The 21,753-nt window shown below is 35.4% G+C and overlaps 1 protein-coding gene across 17 annotated transcripts in view; it reads left to right on the forward strand.

Moving 5' to 3' along the window:
* Positions 1-21,753, forward strand: part of LOC110465684 (rho guanine nucleotide exchange factor 11-like) — a 140,657-nt gene that overhangs the window by 84,070 nt on the left and 34,834 nt on the right. For 13 of the 17 annotated variants that reach the window (XR_002464641.1, XR_002464640.1, XR_002464639.1 and 10 more), the window contains 12 exons: positions 461-556; positions 3,687-3,755; positions 6,975-7,085; positions 9,054-9,158; positions 9,527-9,692; positions 10,330-10,438; positions 10,903-11,074; positions 11,895-12,003; positions 12,863-12,970; positions 14,474-14,515; positions 17,909-18,010; positions 18,645-18,765. Coding sequence is in view for 14 of the 17 variants with exons in the window: in XM_021521660.1 (XP_021377335.1) it covers positions 461-556; positions 3,687-3,755; positions 6,975-7,085; positions 9,054-9,158; positions 9,527-9,692; positions 10,330-10,438; positions 10,903-11,074; positions 11,895-12,003; positions 12,863-12,970; positions 14,474-14,515; positions 17,909-18,010; positions 18,645-18,765 (1,310 nt within the window). In the remaining 3 variants the exon portion in view is untranslated. The remainder of the gene's footprint in view (positions 1-460; positions 557-3,686; positions 3,756-6,974; positions 7,086-9,053; positions 9,159-9,526; positions 9,693-10,329; positions 10,439-10,902; positions 11,075-11,894; positions 12,004-12,862; positions 12,971-14,473; positions 14,516-17,908; positions 18,011-18,644; positions 18,766-21,753) is intronic. The other 4 variants (XM_021521656.1, XM_021521659.1, XM_021521663.1 and 1 more) reach the window with 2 other exon arrangements.

Below are 21,753 nucleotides of genomic sequence, written 5' to 3' on the forward strand. Positions count from 1 at the left end.
CCCTGGTACATCCTTAAACAATTCTTGTAGCCACTATTACTCAGAAAGAAACTAGAGGGATCTATCTCAGATTTGAAATGTAGGTTCCCCTTGGTACTTTGTTGTGCATATTAACTTTTGAGACTGGTCGGCTAAAAAAATTGCCAACAGACGGACATCTTAAATTATTACAGCTATGGTTTGTTATCGGTATTTCTCAGAAAGTAATGGAGAGTTCTTTCTCAAAGTTGATATGTAAGTTCCCTTAGGTGTCTAGTTTATAAAAAGAGCAAATGTCAATATTTGAGCAGTGCTTCTTGAGCAATAATTCCAATTGGTATAAAGTAATTTCAAGTAGCTTTAACTCATTCACCCCTGAAATTTTATAATGAACTATTCCAACCTTTGAATTGTAAGAGTTCAAATGTGTCTTAAGGGGTGAATGAGTTAATGCATTATGTCAGATGTTGTGTATTTTCAGGATCCAACTGTGAACCCCAGCAAAGCTGACCGACCTCAGCAGTTTATCATAGCCATGGAGGACGATGAGTTCCAATCCGATGAGGAACATGCACAGGTAAGATTTACTTTCCTCGACAGCAGTTACCTCCCTTGTCTGCACCCTCTATGATTTTCAAATCATGAAATTTCAGTGAAATGACACTTTTAAGAGGCATTAAAGCAACACTATCACCAACCAGCACTCCTTTGGGTTGTGGACATGTTGTCATATAAATTAAGTTGTTTCAAAGACATAAAACCCTCATTATTCATTCAGTATATATCATCAGCACATTAATATTTCTTAACAATAGTACTTTTCCTTTTTCAACAGCTATCTCCAATATTTTTACAGTTTTGTACAGTTACCTGCAATTTTGAACAGTTATCTCCCTTTTAAAGTAACGTGAATAGTCAGTACAATTAATTGTTTTTTCATGCACATAGCTACAATATAATCCCCCTTGTCAGCAGTTATCTCCCTTGTCAAAAGTTACCTCCCTTGTCAATATTTGCCTGTGTTAACTCATTCACCCCTGAAATTTCAGAATGAACAATTCCAATCTTTGAAATGGAAGAGTTCAAATGTGACTAGGGGTGAATGAGTTAAATAGTTTGCATCACATCTTTGCAGGGTTGAAGAAACGTTACAATATTAATATCAGTCTTTCACACTGAAGGTTGAATAGCAGGGGTGAATAAACCCTTACAACCCTGACAACATGAATATCAATACATTGAAAAACCATTTACATATATCAAAATTTCCTCAGGAATTTTAGAAGTAGAAAGAAAGAATTGAGATATAGAGCATTGGCATTTTTGACATTTGAGGATATTTCTGCAGTGGCTTAACTTACATTGATTCTAAACTAACTCACGTTATTCTTATTTTGACCTGTACTCTGCTAAATGCTTCATATTTAAATGTCACAGTGCGTCTGTTTTGCACCGTCTTCATCGTAACCTTTTCACTGCACTATGTTTTGTAACAACCATTTCTACAAAGTGTGAAAAACTATTTTTCAGGGGAGATAACCTATTAAAATATTTTTTTATGAACAAAAGACTCAAAGGCAGACTGAGATTATAAGCAAATAATAATTTATTACGAAAAAATTTTACCTACATATATGGGCTAAGGGGATATAACAGCTGTGATACTACTAATAATACTTTCATGTATGTACCCGGCCAGCTGTATTATAGCTGTTGACGGGGCAATGTATGAAAGAAACATATATGTACCCCGGAATAAAATTCTTGGGGGATTACGAATTACAAAATGAGTAACTGCCCCTTCGAAACAAGTTTAAAGAATAGAATGTTTAAAGGAACTTGCTGCAGAGCGGGCCACCATCCCTAACTTCCTTAATGGAAGGGGGAGGTGTGATTTTCCATGCTCGGAAACAGCTGGCAAGTGTTTACTCACATAAATGCCTTATTATAAACAGCCATTATATCCCCAGGCATCACCTGAAATAGTCTTGTGGTTGGTTGGTTGGGGAGGGCGGTGGGTCACGAAATAATCAGACATACAAATCTACTGCAAACCTGCTGCTGAAACTGACCCAAACAAAGACTGAGTCACGTGACTGAACTGACCAATCACTGACTGTACTTGACCACCGTGTCACGTGGCTGAAACTGACCATAGCTGACCTAACTGCCTAAAGCGCCTGCGTGTGAAAAGGTAGACTTGTCTTAGTTCATAAACCACACTTATGTACATAAGTTTCAATTTATGAACAAAAGACTCAAAGGCAGATTGAGATTATAAGCAAATAATAATTTATTACGAAAACATTTTACCTACATATATGGGCTAAGGGGATATAACAGCTGTGATACTACTAATAATACTTTCATGTATGTACCCGGCCAGCTGTATTATAGCTGTTGACTGGGCAACGTATGAAAGAAACATATATGTACCCCGGAATAAAATTAAAATAATTTGATATCTTCCTTTATTCAAACCTTGTGAGTTAACTCATTCACCACTGAAATTTCGTAATGAACTTTTCCAACCTTTGAGTTGGAAGATTTCAAATGTTTCTTTAGGGGTGAATGAGTTAAGGATCCTGGTACAACTGCCATAAACTGTAAATAAGTATTGGAAAGTGTTTTCTTTTGGTGTGTCTAAAGTTTATATTAATCATTTCTGAAAAGAAAACCTTACCTTGTGGGAATTTGTATGTTTTGTTTTTTATTTAGATGAAATAAATAAACTATAATCAACAACAGTGTTACGAGAAAAAGAAAACGCCTCAGGCGGGGCTTGATTTTCAAAAATAAAGACTGCTAAACTATCTGAGTGAGCCATTGGTTGACCACAGTGTAGTGGCCCAACTATGCTTCAGTTACATCACATTGTAAGTAAATGGGAGGTTGCTGTTTATTTAAGGAATGAAGTGTATTTTTTCAACATTCATGAAGTCATAACAACATTGGCTTTCTGGACATATTCTGAACACAATTCATGTTAAATATGTCCAGAAAGCCAATGTTGTTATGACCTCATGAATGTTGAAAAAATAAATTTTCCGGGGTCCTAGCAACAGCATCACAACAAAACAAAATATAGTTCCACTTTCAAAATCTAATTTGTAGAATTTATACAAGTCGTATATTTATATCACATTCTTTACACACCTTAATTAAGCTTCAAAATCAAGCCAATCATATTAGCGTTACAAATCTACATCAAGGGCAGTGTTTCACGGCAGACGTGAACCAAGTACGCCTGTGCTTCGTCATTGTAGTGTATCAATACGCAGTGATGAGGTCACCTGTGTTATGCAAAAATGGCATTGTCAATGGGTCCAAGCATACAAAATGTAAATATAGAAAAACCACAGTGCAGTGGGACAGGGATCCTTAAATTTATTTAGGCTCAATAGGGTTATCTCCCCTGAAATATTTTGGCCTTGTGAGTTTTTGCCCCATGAAATAATTTGTTGGTGCAACCAATAGCCACTCTGCTGGTAGAATGTTTATTTTTCTGCTACATTGCCCTACTGACAAATACATCTTATAAAAAATTACTTTCTCTGCCTATCAATATTTTTTATATATATATATATATATATAAATATATACGATATTTTTGCTGAATACAGTTCCACTAAAATGATTTAATAATTAGCCTAGTGAACTTGTCCGAGTGTAGCTAGCTAACATGGTCAGTATGATGTTACTTTCAGCTGTCGTTGGAGAGGAAGACCTCCCAACCTGTTGTGTCCTCATTCCTCGCCCGACTACAGACTCTCGAGGTTTACATTGCTTTTATCATGGCTATGGCACTTTAATTCCCCTTTTCATTTTAATATACTGACCTCATCTCAACTTCTTTCAAACTCAGACCTTTTTTTTGCTTACACTTAAGCTAAACTCTGACCTTTAACCTTTTTGCAAGCTAAACTCTGACCTTTAACCTTTTTGCTTACACTTCAGCTAAACTCTGACCTTTAACCTTATATTTTGAACAAGTTTAAACTCTGAGGTCATACCTCCTAACTGGATCAAACCTCTTAGCTCACATTTGCCTTCTGTAAACTGAACTTTGATCTCTGACATGAAAATGAACTTTGACCTAACATATTTCAAAGAGGCTAGACTTGGATAACATTTAGAGGAATTAACACAATAACCTCAAACCTCTTTATTTCTATCTGACCTGTGGCCTCTTATCACAATCATGCAAACTTTGACCTCTGAACTCTTCTCACAATCATACAAATTTGACCTCATATACCTTTCATAAAACCTATAGTGTGACCATCCACTTTCATGGTCTGTGACCTTTGACCTCTGATCTCATATCTTTATTCTCATTAAATCCGACATTTGACCTCTTATGTATGTTTTCACTAATTGTGACCTCTGAACCTTCACTCACAAACTAACCTCTGACCTAATACCATCTTGATATGAAAGACAGCTGGCCTCACATTGACACCTGTTAAAAAATTATAAAAAAAACCTATTCAAGACTAATGATTCTGAATTTTGGTCCATTTTCATCCAAATTTTGGCAAAAAGGTTGAGGATACAATTTGGGTTGAATTTGTTTTTTCATGTCCGGTCACATTGTCCCTGTCATTATAATCTGTCACACACAATATCCCTCACTATTACACAGTATACAGTATACAGTAAATACTCTTTTTCTCATTTCCCTGTGTGTAAGATGGAGCTGTCCAGAGTAAGAAAGGGGTGTAGGAAATTTCTATCTTACACCCCATTTCACGTGACGTGACGTGACGTCACAATGGCTCAACAATGACGTGATGTCGCGAATTTGGAAGTCTCCGATGCCTTAATGTCGAAAAGGCGACAAGATAAAATTAAAACCTTTTATGATATATTTAGAAAGATTTGATAAAATGTTTCTGCGCAAACTTTGTTTGCAGATATGGGATGTGCTCAATCTAGCTGTCTCATTTGTTTTCGTCTGAAATGCTCCGGGGGAAAATTGATATTTCCAAAATGGTGGCCAGTCCAAATGCATTTCCATGGTTTCTGAGCTTATTCTGGTAGTTGGAATGAGAGAAAAATACTCTTTCATGCCCAAGGATATATGAAAGGGAAATTCCACCCTCTGGATTTTACTATCCTACACCCCAGGGCATGAAAGAGTCTTGTAGGTTTTAGCTTAAGGATCCCATACCACTTCCTGAAACTGTAAAAGTGCAATTAGACTTTTTTTATCCCAGCATCACTGTAGCTCTGATAAATCATTTCTGAAAAGAAAGCTATATCCTGCGGAAGCTTGGTTGTAATAAAGATGAAATTGACAAAAATGATTATACAGCATTTTTCTAGGTGTAAATAAAAGCCAGCATTAGATCTAAGTCCTCCGATCATTTTAAAGTGTTAAACAGCTGAGCTACCTAGTTTTACCCTGGCCCTGTTACGGTGACAAATTAAGGGGAGGTTATTCTGGCCCTGTTATGGTGAAAAATTAAGGGGAGGTTACTCTCTGTTAGAAAACTACTATGGAATTCTTTAGTTTTTTACCTTCAGTGGGACAGGGATACTTTTCCTCTGATTCTGGAATATAAATCCACTTTAGCAGAGGAACAGCACTGAAAGTTTTGTGTATAAATTGTTATGTTGGTTGGGAGCTAGTAAAGGCTGTGGGATGATGTGATTTTGCAGTCCTGTATATTATAGGGACAATATTTAATCTTAATGCCGAAATGAATTGTGCGCTCCATTTAGAATTTCCATATGATTTTCAGGACAATGATAATGGACAATAAAACAGGAATCAAGCCATTTAACCTGTAAGAAGGGAAATAACTGTGTAAAATTTAAGCTGATAAACAGGGCCATATTGAAAATTATATTTATATTTAAATATGTTACCATGTATAAATAATAATATAAAAACATCCTTTGAAATGGTGTAGGCATTGCCAATCAAAGGGAGATAATTTAAAAAAAAAATGTTTCGTAGGTATATAGTTACGTAGGAACTGATTTTATATCTCTTTTCCCTCACCTGTTCTGTACATTCATGTAAACACCTGTATTAGCTGTATCTACTGTAATTATATTCATAATCTTTGTACAATTTATCACTAACATAATTTAACACCCGTAGTGGACTTTAATTCTCTCATAATCTGGTCTCTCAATATTAACATTAGACATATGGAGATTCTTCAACGATTGATTGGCTAGTTATTTTATTAACAACACTCAAATAAGCAAATTTTCAACATAACAAAGGCCATGATATTTAAATACTATATATCTGGGAATTTTTTGCCGCAGTTTAATTTTCACGTTTTTACATGCAAGTTACTCATTCACCCCAGAAACACATTTGAACTCTTCCAATTCAAAAGGCTGGAAATAGTTCATAATGAAATTTTAGGGATAAATGAGTTGATATAACATCAAACATTTGTAAACAACATAATATACATAGTAATTAAATGTGAAGGACAAATTTAATATTGGGTGAAAATGCATTTTTACCATCGAAGGGCAAACGTTTCCCGGTAAACGGTAGTTTATTCCATCCATTTAAGCAGCCAGGTCATATGAAGCATTGTGTTCCTAGCCTTCACTACCTTCCCTTAATTTCACTGCTGACTAAAGCATTTTTTCCCCCATTGTAACTCATTCACCCCCGAAATTTTATAATGAACTATTCCATCCACCCTTTGAATTGGAAGAGTTGAAATGTGTCTTCAGGGATAAAATTTACATGCTGTGGTCATATTGGTGTATGAGTTAAACCAGCTTAAGTCAGAATTTATGCTCTACAAACAAATAGTAAAATACAATTATTATTTTTTGGGAAAATCAAAGCCTACAACGTGATCTTATTTATCTCAATATAAACCTAAACAGATGTATGATTGGTTTGATATGACACACTTAATGTACAACGTTGAAATTGTTACCAATATATCTGACCTAAGAACCTTTGTCATTGACCTGTGTGATTGACCTCTAACCTTTATCTTCTTTTACAGACAGACGATCACGGTCCATTTAACAGTCTACGACAGTTGGACAACAAGCCAGCCCACACAGCCATCTTCCTCAACTTCCTCCTGGTGGAGAACCATGACCCTTCTGCTTTTGTGAGTCATCTTCTATATATAGATCACAAAAAACAAATGATGTTGTGTACAGTTTTCGCGATACTGTATTCCGGGAAATTTTCGCTGCAGTTTGATTTTTTCGACCTTTTCGCCTGTCGATTTTATCAATACAGCGAGTATTAGTTAATAGCATAATAAGTAAAGGAATTAAATGTGAAGGGCGACAATGAACACTGAGCGAATCAGGATTATTGTTGCGAAGGGCGAAAGTTTGACTGGGCGAAAATTTCCCGGTATACAGTCATTTGTGCCCAGGCATATTAACTGAAGGGGCTCTTGTTAAGATAACAAACATAGGTTGTGTCAGTTGCTGTAAAAAGAAAGGAGTAGAAGAGGAAGAAGAATAAGAAGAAGAACATTTTAAAAATATTCCCCTTGAATGTATCCAGTAGTTATATTGCTTCTTCTTCTATAAAACTGGGATCTTCTTCTTCTTCTTCTTCCTTAACACTGGGACACAGTCTTGTCAGTTGTGAGGCTGTTGTGTCTGAGGTAAAGACATATTTTGTTAACTGCAGAGGGCCAGCCTGGAGGGTGTTTGCCAAAGAGGCACTGATACCATTCAATAATCGCTGGAAAATTAAGGGTTGCAATTGATAAAGGCCGGGCATTCATTACTGTGACTATGGTACGCTATGTTAAATTGATCTGGTAGCTATAACTGAGACTGCAGTGATGGTTGGTAAATTGTAAATGAAGATGTTGATATCACTACCGTCACAATACATTCCCTGAGCAATGGAAGAAGGGAAATTTAGTGTTTGACTTTTCCATCTGTATGTGTGTTAGTCAATCCTTTCAACATTTCGGTCATATTTTGTATTACTTAACTCATTCACCCCTAAAGTCACATTTGAACCTTACCAGATCAATGACTGGGCAAGTCCAATTCAGAGATGTAGGGGTGAATAAGTTAAGGAGGACTACACTAATATGTGAAATGTAGGTTGCTGACTTGGATGATGGATCATCTTCGATACTCCAGGGGTTACACTCACTTTCACTCTCCGCACCCCTGGAATATCATATGTCATAGCAAAATTGAAGGCCTGCTGTGCGCCACCTTGTGGATGAGATGAGAAGGCTAGTTGGATCCTTTGATGTACATCAAAAGAATCTCTCAGTCACGTGACGGTAAAATTGACTGGCTTTGACAGCGGGGGTGTCGCTCCTCCTTAATCGTCAAAAGACGGATATCAGCCTAGCGATTGGTCAGACCAATCAAATAGCTGTAGCCATGTGCCTTAAATATTGCTATGACATATTTCAGGGGCGCAGAGAGCCAAAGTGAGCGTAACCCTGGATATTGAGGATGGCCTTTCAGTTAGTACGTCTTACATGCAATGTCTCATTGTGATTAACATTGGATCGTTATCACATTCATTTGTGCATTTTGGATTTAAAAACCAAACATTGGTTTGCACTCCGCCCGTCCGTCTGGCCGAGAAGTTTACCTGGAAAATATCCACTTTATTATTTCACCTGGCATAACTAGATTTGGTGTACATGGACATCTTGGGATAGCCGAGTGCAAATTGCAAGAATTAGGTCACTACGACCCCACTGTGACCTATGCTTTGACCTTCGACCTTAACTATTGAAAAAGTTTGTCCTGGTCATATGTTATGTACGATTTCACCTGGAGTAACCAGATTTTCTTTATATTACCATATTGCTAATTTCTTTTTTTGGCAACAAAACAACTTGACCATAACAAACATGCCTTTAATGTTGTATTATGTATCAGGATACTTTCCGAACAGAAGGTACATCCTGTCATAAGTGTACTATTTGTTATATATCGAAATCATTACCGGTGGAGGGACTATGGATTGCCTTGCAATACTCTGCCCTGTTTAAATGGCATCAGTTTGAGAATCTTGTTCATATGTGATTTTGATACATGAAGTTATTGTGCCCCTGATCATTAAAATTGTATTTTTACAGTTATTCTATGTAACGGTCAGTTTGTATAATACTGCCAAGGGCGGCCTCCAGGACTGGAAGAAATGGGCATATGAAATTTACTCTACGTTTCTAGTCGAAGGAGCCGTAAGTATTGCATTTCTGTGCCATCAAATTTACCTGATACTTTGCTGGATTCAAAAGGAAGAGTTGCTTGAAATTGACTTTCTACCTGCCTCTCCATTCTGTCATTATGGAGTCATGAATACCTTTCCATTCTGGGATTATTGAGTCATGAATTAACAAAATTGGAAAAATTTGGATCATTCTGCCAAATGTTATACCTAACTGTATTTCACGTTCTTCTGAGCCATGTTTTCATTTTCACTTTTGTACATTAATATTTTTGAAATAAGTATATGTGTATAAGTTAATTGAAATTTAGAAATGATGTTTGTGAATAATACATTTTGATGTTTGTTGTATAAACAGTATATGCCTCTGTGTGTTATTAGCCCCTGAGACTAAACATTAACGAGGAGATTGGATTAGGAGTGAAAGTAGTCCTGGAGAGATTGGAACAAGAAGAAGGCATGAAAGCCCTCTTCCTCACCGCGCACCAGGCAGTTGTCGACGAAATCGAGTCACAACTCACTATGTTTAGACAAAAGAAAGACATGGGTAAGTATCCCACCATACAGACACATTTTTAACCCTTTCACCCCTATGCAACTTGAGTAGACTCTACTATACTTTGATCGGGGCCAGTCTATTAGGGTCAACAGTGGTGAAAGGGTTAATATTCATGTTCCATAGGCTTGTTCATTGTGGATGAATAACCCTTCAACCCCTATGTAACTAAAGTAAACTCTACCATGCTTTGATCTGGATGAGTCCATTATGGTCTGCAGTGGTGAAAAGGATAATCATCATTGACTATTTCAGGATCCTATCCTTTTCTCAGGTCCATATAATTATAACTACATATTCACCCAAACAGAAGTCCATAATTGATAAATATGCTGAGACAACAATATTTGTAAAAGGAATTTAACCCTTTCAACCCTATGTAACTTTAATAGACTCTACCATGCATTGATCTGGATAAGTCCATTATGGTCTACGGTGGTGAAAGGGTTAAGATTCATTTTATCAGTGATACTATTTAAAAGATTTAAATGTTGACCCTTGTAAACTAAGTCCAAACATAATAATATGTGCAGAGTTACGCTATCACCCTTTGTTTACGGCCAACTCCGAAGATTTCACGCTGAAGTGTAGCTACCGTATGAATTGTAATGTATGATTCTCGTTACAGGTATGGGTAACATGTTTGGTGCTCACGAAGTGAGAGACAGCATGAAGAAACGAGAGGAAATGGAAGTAATAGAAAAATACCTGTTAAGACACCTGGAAAAGACGTTGACGTAAGTACAAAAGTAAAACTTACTATATGGGTTATGGCCCTTTGTTGACCGAGCATGTCGCATTTGCCTCACTTTGAGTTGCCAAATTTTGTGATCGAGTACCTCTTTGGTTAACAGTGTATGGCAAACTAAGATGAAGTAAACAAAAATTCAGGTCTTAATTCCTTTCCGTATATAAAAAAGTAATGTGCCTTTACTCCGTTTTATTCCGAAATTTGTTAAAAGGCGGGGACAATTTTGAATTGCCTAAAATTTACACTCTGACTTGTTTTGTTAACCATGCACCCGATGAGTACATGCATTTTGTATTTGCTATGCAAGCTGATATAGAAATTTCAAATGACTAACATCTTGTAAATTTGCTAGGTAAACTGATACGGGTATTAAAATATGATTGACATCTTGTATTCATCAGGCAAACTGATACCGATATTAAAATAGGACTGACATCTTGTATTCATCAGGCAAACTGATACGGATATTAAGAATGACCGAGAGCAGGCTGTGTGCTGGGCGCTATCAACATTCCTCCGCTACGTGGGCTACAACAAACATAATTCCAGTCTAGACAAGGTGCCCAGCTTCGTCTGTCGGGACAGGAAAGGCATCCGCCACTCCAGTAAACCTACTAAACGGGTAAATACGGCCATCGTACTTATAACATGTACTCATCAGTATGACTAACCGTAGTTTCTGTTATCAATATTGCATACTGGGCAATTTTCACTGCAGTTTAATTTTTCGCCATTTTCGCCCTCCATAATGAAGGCAAATTCATCATTTCAGCCAATATTCATAAGCAACATTATATTTATAGTAATCAAATGTGAAGGGAGAAATTAACACTGGATTATTCTGCCAAAGCGCGAAAATTTCACAGTATACAGTATGATGTGTTTTATTTTCAATTTAATGTGAATTGCCTGATAAATAAATCAAAATTGATGTGATGAGTGAAACAGTACCCTATTTGTTCAGTAATAGTCCCACCAATATCTAAAACAGTTCAGTAGAAATGCTAACAAGTGTTATTTCATTGTCCTGTAATACGCCCAACCCATACTTTGAGTCGGGAGATTATATGACGGCACCCTGGGCTTATTGTATATAGGATAACTACAGTATTTGTTTTATAAGTAAATCATCATTCATTTCATCAATATTTCAGGATTTATATTATCACTGGTAGTAAATCTATGATCATGATAATGATATGTGTGATCAGTTAAATATGTAATCATGTTTTTGTATCAATAAATATCAAATCAAGATTTTTGAATCAATGTATCAGTAATCAAGACTAATGTTATCAGAATATATTTAATAAGACTCGTGATTTACTGTGGGAGATAATGATTTATATGATCAGCAAGTATGTAATCATGTCGTTATGTAATCATGATTTATTATGTGTTATCGTGACTTATTATGTGTAATCATGATTTGTATGTTGCAGCCACATAGAGGCCATAACTTTGAGCCGACCCATTACATCAAGGTAGAGACGTGTATGTATTGTAAAACTGTGATATGGGGCGTCGGCTACCAGGGCTACTTGTGTAAAAGTAAGTTTTACAGTCAAGTAAAAACAGTAAAAGTAAGATACCATTGATACTTCAGACTGTAGAAGTAACAGTTTTCATGAATACTGATAAGTAATGGTTTCCATGGAAACTTCAGACTGTAAAAGTAATGGTTTCCATGGAAATTTAAGATTGTGAAAGTAATAGTTTCCATGGAAACTTCAGACTGTAAAAGTAAAGGTTTCCATGGAAACATCAGACTGTAAAAGTAAGATACCATTGATACTCCAGACTGTAAAAGTAATGGTTTCCATGGAAACTTAAGACTGTAAAAGTAATAGTTTCCATGGAAATTTAGGACTGTAAAAGTAATGGCTTCGATGGAAATTAACACCTAAGATTGTAAAAGTAATGGTTTCCATTGAAACTTAAGATTGTAAAAGTAATGGTTTCCGTGGAAACTTCAGACTGTAAAAGTAATGCTTTCCATGGAAACTTCAGACTGTAAAAGTAAAGGTTTCCATGGAAACATCAGACTGTAAAAGTAAGATACCATTGATACTCCAGACTGTAAAAGTAATGGTTTCCATGGAAACTTAAGACTGTAAAAGTCATAGTTTCCATGGAAATTTAGGACTGTAAAAGTAATGGCTTCGATGGAAATTAACCTAAGATTGTAAAAGTAATGGTTTCCATTGAAACTTAAGATTGTAAAAGTAATGGTTTCCATGGAAACTTCAGACTGTAAAAGTAATGGTTGCTGTGGATACTTAAAACTATAGAATAAATGGTTTCCATGGACAATAAATTGAAATTTTGTGATGATTATTTGACATTGTCTAATAATGATTGATTGACATTGTATGACAATTAATTGACATTGTATTACATTATGTTACAGATTGTGAACAAAATATACATACACGGTGTATAGAACGATTAGAAGACAACTGTAAAAAGAAAGATAAAGATAATAAGAGACCGCTATCTAATATATTCAAAGGAAAAGGTCAGTATCCTCGTACATTTCTTGTTGTTGTATTTGTTCCTAAGCATTCCTGTCCTAGCTGTCTGACCTTGTTATTATGACTGCAATTGAAATCTTTCCATCCAACTGGCATGCTGTGTTTGCCCTAATAAGCGCCCTGTATGCTTAACAAATTTGGAAAATTTGAATAATTACAGACCTCTACAAAATTCTCAAAAATTGCTACAAAAGACATTTCATGTCAGGCAAATTATGGTGAAGGGATGGGATGATCGGAGCAGAAAAAGAGGAAGAGGCTTTATAAGGAATGGGGCGTTTATGAGTTCAAATATGGTATCCATTTGTATCTTAAGGATCCCAGTACCAAAAAAATGTACTAAGTATTGGAAACTGATTTACTAGGGCTTTGATAAATTAATTATGAAAAGTAAACCATACCTTGTACGACTTTTATGAGAAATAATAAAAACGAAATAAACAAAATATAATCAAAAACAGTATTCTGTTAATAAAAAAATAAAAATTGTGGTCTAAATCTGGTTTCCAATCCTGAACTTCAGGCTGGTAGACTATCTCTCTAACAGATTGAGCTACCTGGTCGGCGGAAGTGTCCTGGTTCGATTATTCTACAGTTATAGCCACACGGAAGTTAAGGGGAGATAACTGCCTACAGGAAAAATCACCGTGCAGTGGGACAGGGATTCTTAAATCAAATACAGTACCTTCACCAATTTACCCCTAAAATCACATTTGAATCTTACCAAATCAATGACTGGGCAGGTCCAGTTTGAAATTGTAGGGGTGCATGAGTTAAGTAATTATCAAATAACAAGGTTTGACTGATGTTGTATTTTGTGATTTACATTTATTTTATCAAATTTATTTTGTTTTATCTTATTTGAAATATTTGTGTATGATGGTCATTTCTATTTCTTTAGAATTTCATTATTCCTTTTTATTTTGGAATGTGTTGTGGAAGTTTTTGTTATTTCCGTGATTCTCAGAAAGCTGACTGTAGAGAAGAAAGCAGGTTTCTTCCTGGATGTTTCCAGTCTTAGCATATAGAAAAAATGTATTGCTAAGAAAAACATGCGTAAACAACAGAAAGAAAAAAACGTAGCTGAAATCAGTTAGTTTACTCTTATGATGATATACGAAATATAACTCTGTGACTGTATTACGGAAAAAAAAATCACAAAATTATAAACTTTTTAAATATAACAACTTCACAGTTCTCCTTTCTGAATGTTACATTTTGGAAACAGACTATAGCTGAATTTTGAGTTATGTCGCTGTCCTTTCTGAGTGTTACATTTTGGAAACAGACTATAGCTGAATTTTGAGTTATGTCGCTCGCTATCCTTTCTGAGTGTTACATTTTGGAAACAGACTATAGCAGAATTTTGAGTTATGTTGCTGGCAATGCATGGCTGACATTTTGTAATGGCTGCTGGTTGTTAAACATTATAATTAACTTGAATGTGTTTGTCGTAAGTTTTGCCTGCAACCTTTAAACTTTTATAGGTGACATACGAAAAAGTGTTTTGCCAGAGATAGTCCTCTCAGGTATAGTGTTAGCCCTGTGTGTGTACTGCACCCCTCCCTCCTTACCCGGGGGCTGGGGCAGCCCTATGTGTGTATTTCACCCCTCCCCTCCAGCCTGGGGGGCGGGGCAACCCTGCTTTAATCTATAACCCTAGCTTCTTGTAACACATACATTGAAATCATGTTCATTGATTAAAATATTGAAATAAAAAGGAAAGAAACATTTTATCCACTGTTCTTGATAAACTAACTCTTGTCCTATAACAAATTAAAATAGATTTTTGTCTACTTAATGCAATATCACATGAGCATATAATGTTTTTGAATGGATTTCGTTAAAAAAATGCAATTATTTGTGACAGATCTTAAAAGTTATGTAAATGTTTTTTGGTGGTGTATGCAGTCAATAGCAGTATCAGGATTAATCAACATGTATTTCCGTGTGTGTAGCTATAACTGTCTAAGCCAGAGTGAGGGTGTACTGGTCAGGTTATGCTGACCAATGGTCAGTTTATGTTATGAAATTATAGGCATGAACATTTTATCTGATGAAAGGGGTGAATAAAAAAAACTGTGCACGTGGCACCAACCAGAAATAGTGACAGGTATTCTATACATATGATTAAGTTTGGTAACAAAGTATGTTTACATCGCAACAAGTCTGTTTACATCGCAACAAGTCTGTTTACATAGCAACAAGTCTGTTTACATAGCAACAGAGTATGTTTACATAGCAACAAAGAGTCTGTTTACATAGCAACAAGTATGTTTACATAACAACAAGTCTGTTTACAAAGCAACGAGACTGTTTACATACAAAGATGATAACATAACACCAAGTCTTTTATCATAGCAACAAATATATTTACATGGCAACAAGTCTGTTCATTTAACAAAAAATCTGTTCCTATGACGTTTAACTTCACGTATCAAAGCAGTAATTTACTTCACGAAGCAGCATATTTGTTCACATAGCAAAAACTGTTCATAACCACTGCATGTCCAGAGCACTGGGTCTGTTTAATAATGGATAGATAGCATGTTATATCAATTCATCATTTATATACAAACTCATGCCCAAGTTGAAGGGTATGGTATGTTAGGTCAAAGTTGTGGACATGTATATCTATAGTCTGTATTCCTGTTACACATATATATACATTACTATATATTCATAATTCATCTTGCATGAGCCTGGTGTCAATAGCTTTATAAATAGGTAGTGACAGCTAAGATGGCATTCTTGGTCATTTTCCCTGTAATAGCTAGTCTCTAGTTATAAACATAGTTAGAAATGGTATAAGTTACTTTCCCTGTAATTAGTCTAAAATCACATAAAATCACATACACAATGACATATTCTATGTGTTTTAACTGGTTGACTTCTATAGGTATCTGACCTTGACTAGTTTGAGATCTATCTGCTGTGGTAGACCTCACACCTGTCTATTCCACTTATCTCATAGATTTCTCAAAGAATATTCAGTAGATTTTCACATGTTTTAACTTAATGAATATTCAGTAGATTTTCACATGTCATTACTTAATGAATATTCAGTAGATTTTCACATGTCATTACTTATATGAATATTCAACAGATTTTCACATGTTTTAACTTACTGAATATTCAGTAGATTTTCACGTGTTTTAACTTAATGAATATTCAGTAGATTTTCACATGTCATTACTTAATGAATATTCAGTAGATTTTCACGTGTCATTACTTATATGAATATTCAACAGATTTCCACATGTTTTAACTTAATGAATATTCAGTAGATTTCACGTGTCATTACTTATATGAATATTCAACTGATTTTCACATGTTGTAACTCAATGAATATTCAGTCATTGAATATTCAACAGATTAACACACCTCATAACCAACTTCACTATGCTTGCTTAATTATCGCAGAAAACATTCATAAATGTAACAAGAAAAACCTATGTAAAAATATCTTCCGTCTAAGATATATACTTGTTATGTCTACAACTGCAGTAAGTGAGGATAGTTTATTTACGACAAGATTATTTAATTGAAAACAGAAAGAAAAATTCGAATTTTATCTAGAGTAGTAGTAAGTAGACCTATGTGACAGGATTAGTAAAATGAGGTGTAACTTGGGAAAGTCTGTAAAACGTGTTTCCCAGTAAACAAAGAGTCCTTGAGACGAGTGAAGTAAGACAGAAGATAACATTATAACTCTCTCTCTCTTCCTGTAGTCTCTACATATATAAAACTCTGAACCTAATATGTTGACACACTGCTAGTGTTTCTAAAATACTGTAAAAGTCTCTTTTATCATGGGATCACTTTTTCATAGATATAAGATTTAGTGGTCAAGGCACAATGTCCTGGTCAGATTAATATGCTATTATTTTACAGGATGTATTTTTTCGGAACAAATTGTAACCATGAAAAGTCTCAAAATTAGAATCCATGACAAAATCAACCTTTACATTATTTGAACACTATGTACTGAATCACTGCTAGACTTGTTTTCTCTGTGAAGCTGATGTCTCTTGTCTGTAGTCTGCACGGAACATCATACATACATACTGCTCCTCAATGTCACTACAGTGTTTTGTACAATGCAGACTAAAGCTTTGTGATTTTGATCTACATCTTCTACGCTATTTCAGCTTTTACATCAAGGATCTGTTTGGAATAAAAAGTTATTTATGTTGCAAAAACTTTAAAAAATTAAAATGACGAGAGAGTGATTGTAAATTTATTTAGAAATACAATGGAAATTTGTTAACTTGGACAAAAAGAGTGGTAAAAACTGTCTAATCTGGCCCCCTGAATATTCTAACATCCTGGCTAATCCAAAATAGTGATGTAATCCAATATTTTAGGGAAACAAACAATACTAACCTGTTTATTCTGACAGTCTGTCCAATCTGACCCATGTATGATGTTTGTAGGCAGTCAGATTATAGAGGTTTATCTGACCAACTTGTTGTTTCCTGCATGATGTCAGATTAGACAGGTTAATATGACCAGTATGTTGTGTCCCACAGGGTGTCTGATTAGACAGGTAAATATAATCATTACGTTGTGTCCAACAGGGTGTCAGATTAGACAGGCTAATCTTACTAATACTTTGTGTCTAACAGGATGTCAGATAAGACAGGTAAAGTTGACCAGTTTGCTGTGACCCACAGGGTGTCAGAATAGATAGGTTTATCTGTACAATGTATTATGTCCTCGAAGGAAGTGGAATTATACAGGTTACACAATATATATAGAAAATGATTGTCGAACAATGCAAGCATTATAACTGATGAGTAACTGGTGAATAAGTGTTTAAGACTGTTCTGAATCTGACTTGATTTTGGATTAACTTGAGTTCGATTTTAATGGAACATGTTATTTCATTTGCCTGATCTGTGATACGTTTTGTGTTTAAGGCCAAACAATAAAGGAGACTGAAATTTCGGGCAGCCCAGGGCCGCAGGTCACCACTAGCTTTGAAATACAGCCAGTCAAGGATGAGGATGACCCTGATCTGCGTGAGTTTTCTGGCAAAAACCTTGGATCTGGAGTCTGACTAGAGTGTTTATTGTATAAACAAGATTTTTACTCAAAAGAGATTTCATTTTAAATTATTTTTGAAATCAGAGTTTGAGCTAAGAAAAGATCTCACCTATTTTTCAGTACATTTATATAACTGAAACATTGCAACATTGAAGAAGAATATTCGATTAGATACTGCCAATTTAACCCTTTCACCCCTTTGTAACTCTAGTAGACTCTACCATGCATTGATATGGAGGGGTCCATTATGGTCTACAGTGGTGAAAGGGTTGATAGAAAATTTGTAACTTTTACATTAACGTAGAATGTTCTTTCAATTGCTGCAGATTTCAGTGAAATATTTTTTCGAAATGTTGTAAATTAACAGAAATCTTGTAACTGTTAACATTTAGTGGAATAATCTGTGAAATGCTGCCAAATTCAAACAAAAGCTGTTTGAGAGCCAGAAGTCAGCTTAGAGAAAATCATTTATAATATTAAAACAAATAATGTGTTGGATATTTCTATCATTATATCTGAAATGGTTGCAATGCCGACTGTCTTTTAGACACAAATTCTTTCAAATTATCAAATATTCAAAACTTATGTGTTTGTTTGCTTTAACTACAGATAAAATCCGAAGTGATCCCCACTCAGTGAGCAAGCTGGTGAACCAGTTTGACCAGCTAGTACCCTCACCCTCAGACAAACGCCGGCCACAGAACCAGCTGTCCGAGCCAGAAATGCACAGGTATATCAACTTCTAGGGCTGACCAATCATATACTCTCTTACATAAACCACTCACTGACTATCAATAGTGCACCAATCATATGCTTTGACAGATAAACCAATCACAGGCAATGATAGGTCAACCAATCACATCGCTTTACATGTAAACCAATTTCTGGCAATGAATTATGTACCGTTCACTTGCCTAGGCAGGTAAGCCAATCACAGGCAACAATAGGTCAACCAATCACATCGCTTGACATGTAAACCAATTTCTGGCGATGAATGATGCACCATTCACTTGCCTAGGCAGGTAAGCCAATCACAGGCAACAATAGGTCGACCAATCACGTCCCTTGTGATGAAATAGGAATGAGAAAAGTGACGAAGGGTATTGGCCTGTTGTTGGCAGTGTTACTGGACTATCATAGTTACACAGATCACGAGCTATGAAGAAGACTTTACATACTGCATGCTAGGCGAATTTCGTCCAGTCAACTTTTCACCCTGAACCGGTAGAATCTGTTTTCGTGCAGGATTAATTTTGCCTTTGACATGTTATTATTATGCATAGTATATTGTGAACATATTTTCACTGTCCTGATTAATTCGTTCTCATTACGGATGGCGGAAAAATGTGGAAGTTAAACAGCAGCAAAAATTCCCCTATGTACAGTACCTACACCATTAATTGTGTACCTTCCTGTCATTATATGTCTGTGTTTAGGGTATTTCAGTTTTCTGTCTTCTTTGTGTTCCTTTGATTCCTGATGAGTGAGAAGGATTGCGTGGTTGTGGGAAGGGGATTGTAGGCTGCTGACTCAAGGGGTTGATGAATATGCTGGCTACAAAAGTATCATTGAGAAAAAAAAGTTTCCAATTGTTCAATCTAGAGGGATCGTTTTTCTCCATACAAAAAAATAAAAAAAAATTGTAAACTTAAATTAAAAGTTGAAGGGATTGTCCATAAAATGTCCACACCAGACTAGGTTTACCTTGTCCTGTTCCTAAATCCTCGGGCATTTACATTTAGTCCTAACATAGTATTTTCTTTGCTTTTTGAAATGTTTTTTTAGCTGTTTAAATATCAAATGTTTTGTGACACTCTTCACCATCAGCGAGTTACAAACCTATTGGTGGCCAAAAATGTCTTCTTTGTTATAAAATCTGTCTAGGTCCACCTTTACTGCCAAACACTCTACGAAATCTGTGTTGATATATGATGGATATTACTCCTTTGTTTGTCCTTCATTTCATCCATTTGTCTTCTGTGTGTGTGTGTATTTTCTGTCTTTTGTATGTATGGATCTTTGTCCTTCTGTTTGTATGAATCTTTGTCTTTCTGTCTTTTGTATGTATGGATCTTTGTCCTTGTGTCTGGATGAATCTTTGTCTTTCTGTCTTTTGTATGTATGGATCTTTGTCCTTGTGTCTGGATGAATCTTTGTCTTTCTGTCTTTTGTATGTGTGAGCATTTGTCCCTTTGTTTTCTGTGTGTTGGAGTCTTTGTCCTCCTTTCTTCTTTGTTGAAGTGTTTGTCTTTTTGTCTTTTGTGTGTGTGCGTCTTTCTCCTGTTTTCTGTATGTGTGAGTCGATCTTCTTCATTCTGTCTTCTGTATTTGTGAGTTTTGCCTTCTGTCTTCTGTTTGTGTGAGTCTTTGTCCTTCTGTCTTTCTGTGTGTGTCAGAATTTGCACATTGCTTTGATGGTGTTACTTATTAAGCCAACAATCTCAAGCTAGCTAATCTAACCATGGAGAAGGAAGCAAAGACAAACGTCGCTGTAAAGACAGCTGTCTAGTAGAGAGAAAGAAATAGAGGGAGAGAAGGACAGAAAACAGTATTAATAGACAAGCTGTCTTTATAGACAGGTTGTAATATATGATAAATATGGTTGTTTTAGACAAGTGGGCATTATAGCCGGGTGACAATAATTAATGTTTATTGTATATTGGTTCCTTTTAAAATTGTTCTGTATGTTTCCTTTCTTTTCATCCATATTTCCTTCATTCAACACATTCAATCTCCATTTTATATGTCCTTTGTTCCAAGATCCTTTAATCAAGGCTCACGAAAAAACCTGTTTTTAAATATCAATAGCTGAACAATTCTTTTACCTTAATGTACCTCTATCCTCTTTTCTTTATCCATACATAAACAAACAAATATGAATATTTTTATTTTTCTCTGAATAAATTTATATAATACTCCCAAAGAAAATCATTCGCATATCTATAAACCTATAGGTCTCTGGTATTGGTTTAGGATTTCCTATATCTTTATTTAGACTTGAGAAAATTTAACACTTTTTATACTTGGATTATAGGGAATTTCCCTTTTCTATATTTGAATTATATGGAATTTCCCTTTTCTATATTTGAATTATAAGGAATTTCTCCATTCTATTTATAGATTATAAGGGAATTCCTTTTTCTATATTTAGATCAAGGCTTTCTCTTAGATTTAGATGAGTTGGCTTGGTGGCAGATACGCCTGCTTCGTTTACATATATATTCTAGTCTTTACATAGAGATTAGTGTAGCCAGTTTGATAGTAACATTAAGCATTGGTGACACCATTTTAAAATACAGAAGGAAATCACGACAGTTTTACCTAACAACAGTAAACTTCTAATTTCCTGTTGATTTGCTTGGTTTTGATAATTGATCTATGAAATTTGACAGAATCTCACTAAAAGTACATCATTGCAATTCAACAGAATCTCACTACATGTAACTCGCTCTCATCGTATTGTTCTTGGAAGCACAAATAGTTTCCACAAATCATCCCAGGAAGTACAAATAATCTCTCCGCAAGTTGTCCCAGGAAACACTTATAAAATCAATTACCTGTAACTGAGCGAGAATTAGTTATCTCAGTCGAGGGCTAAGATTCTGTAACATAATCCCAACCGAGGTGTAAGCCGAGGTTGGGATGTTACAGAATCTTAGTCCGAGACTGAGATTAGTAAAATCTAGCTATTACCTGTAACTGAGCGAGATCGGGTTAT

Source organism: Mizuhopecten yessoensis, unplaced genomic scaffold (genome assembly GCF_002113885.1).
Source record: "Mizuhopecten yessoensis strain PY_sf001 unplaced genomic scaffold, ASM211388v2 scaffold11097, whole genome shotgun sequence".
Classification (NCBI taxonomy): Eukaryota; Metazoa; Mollusca; class Bivalvia; order Pectinida; family Pectinidae; genus Mizuhopecten; species Mizuhopecten yessoensis.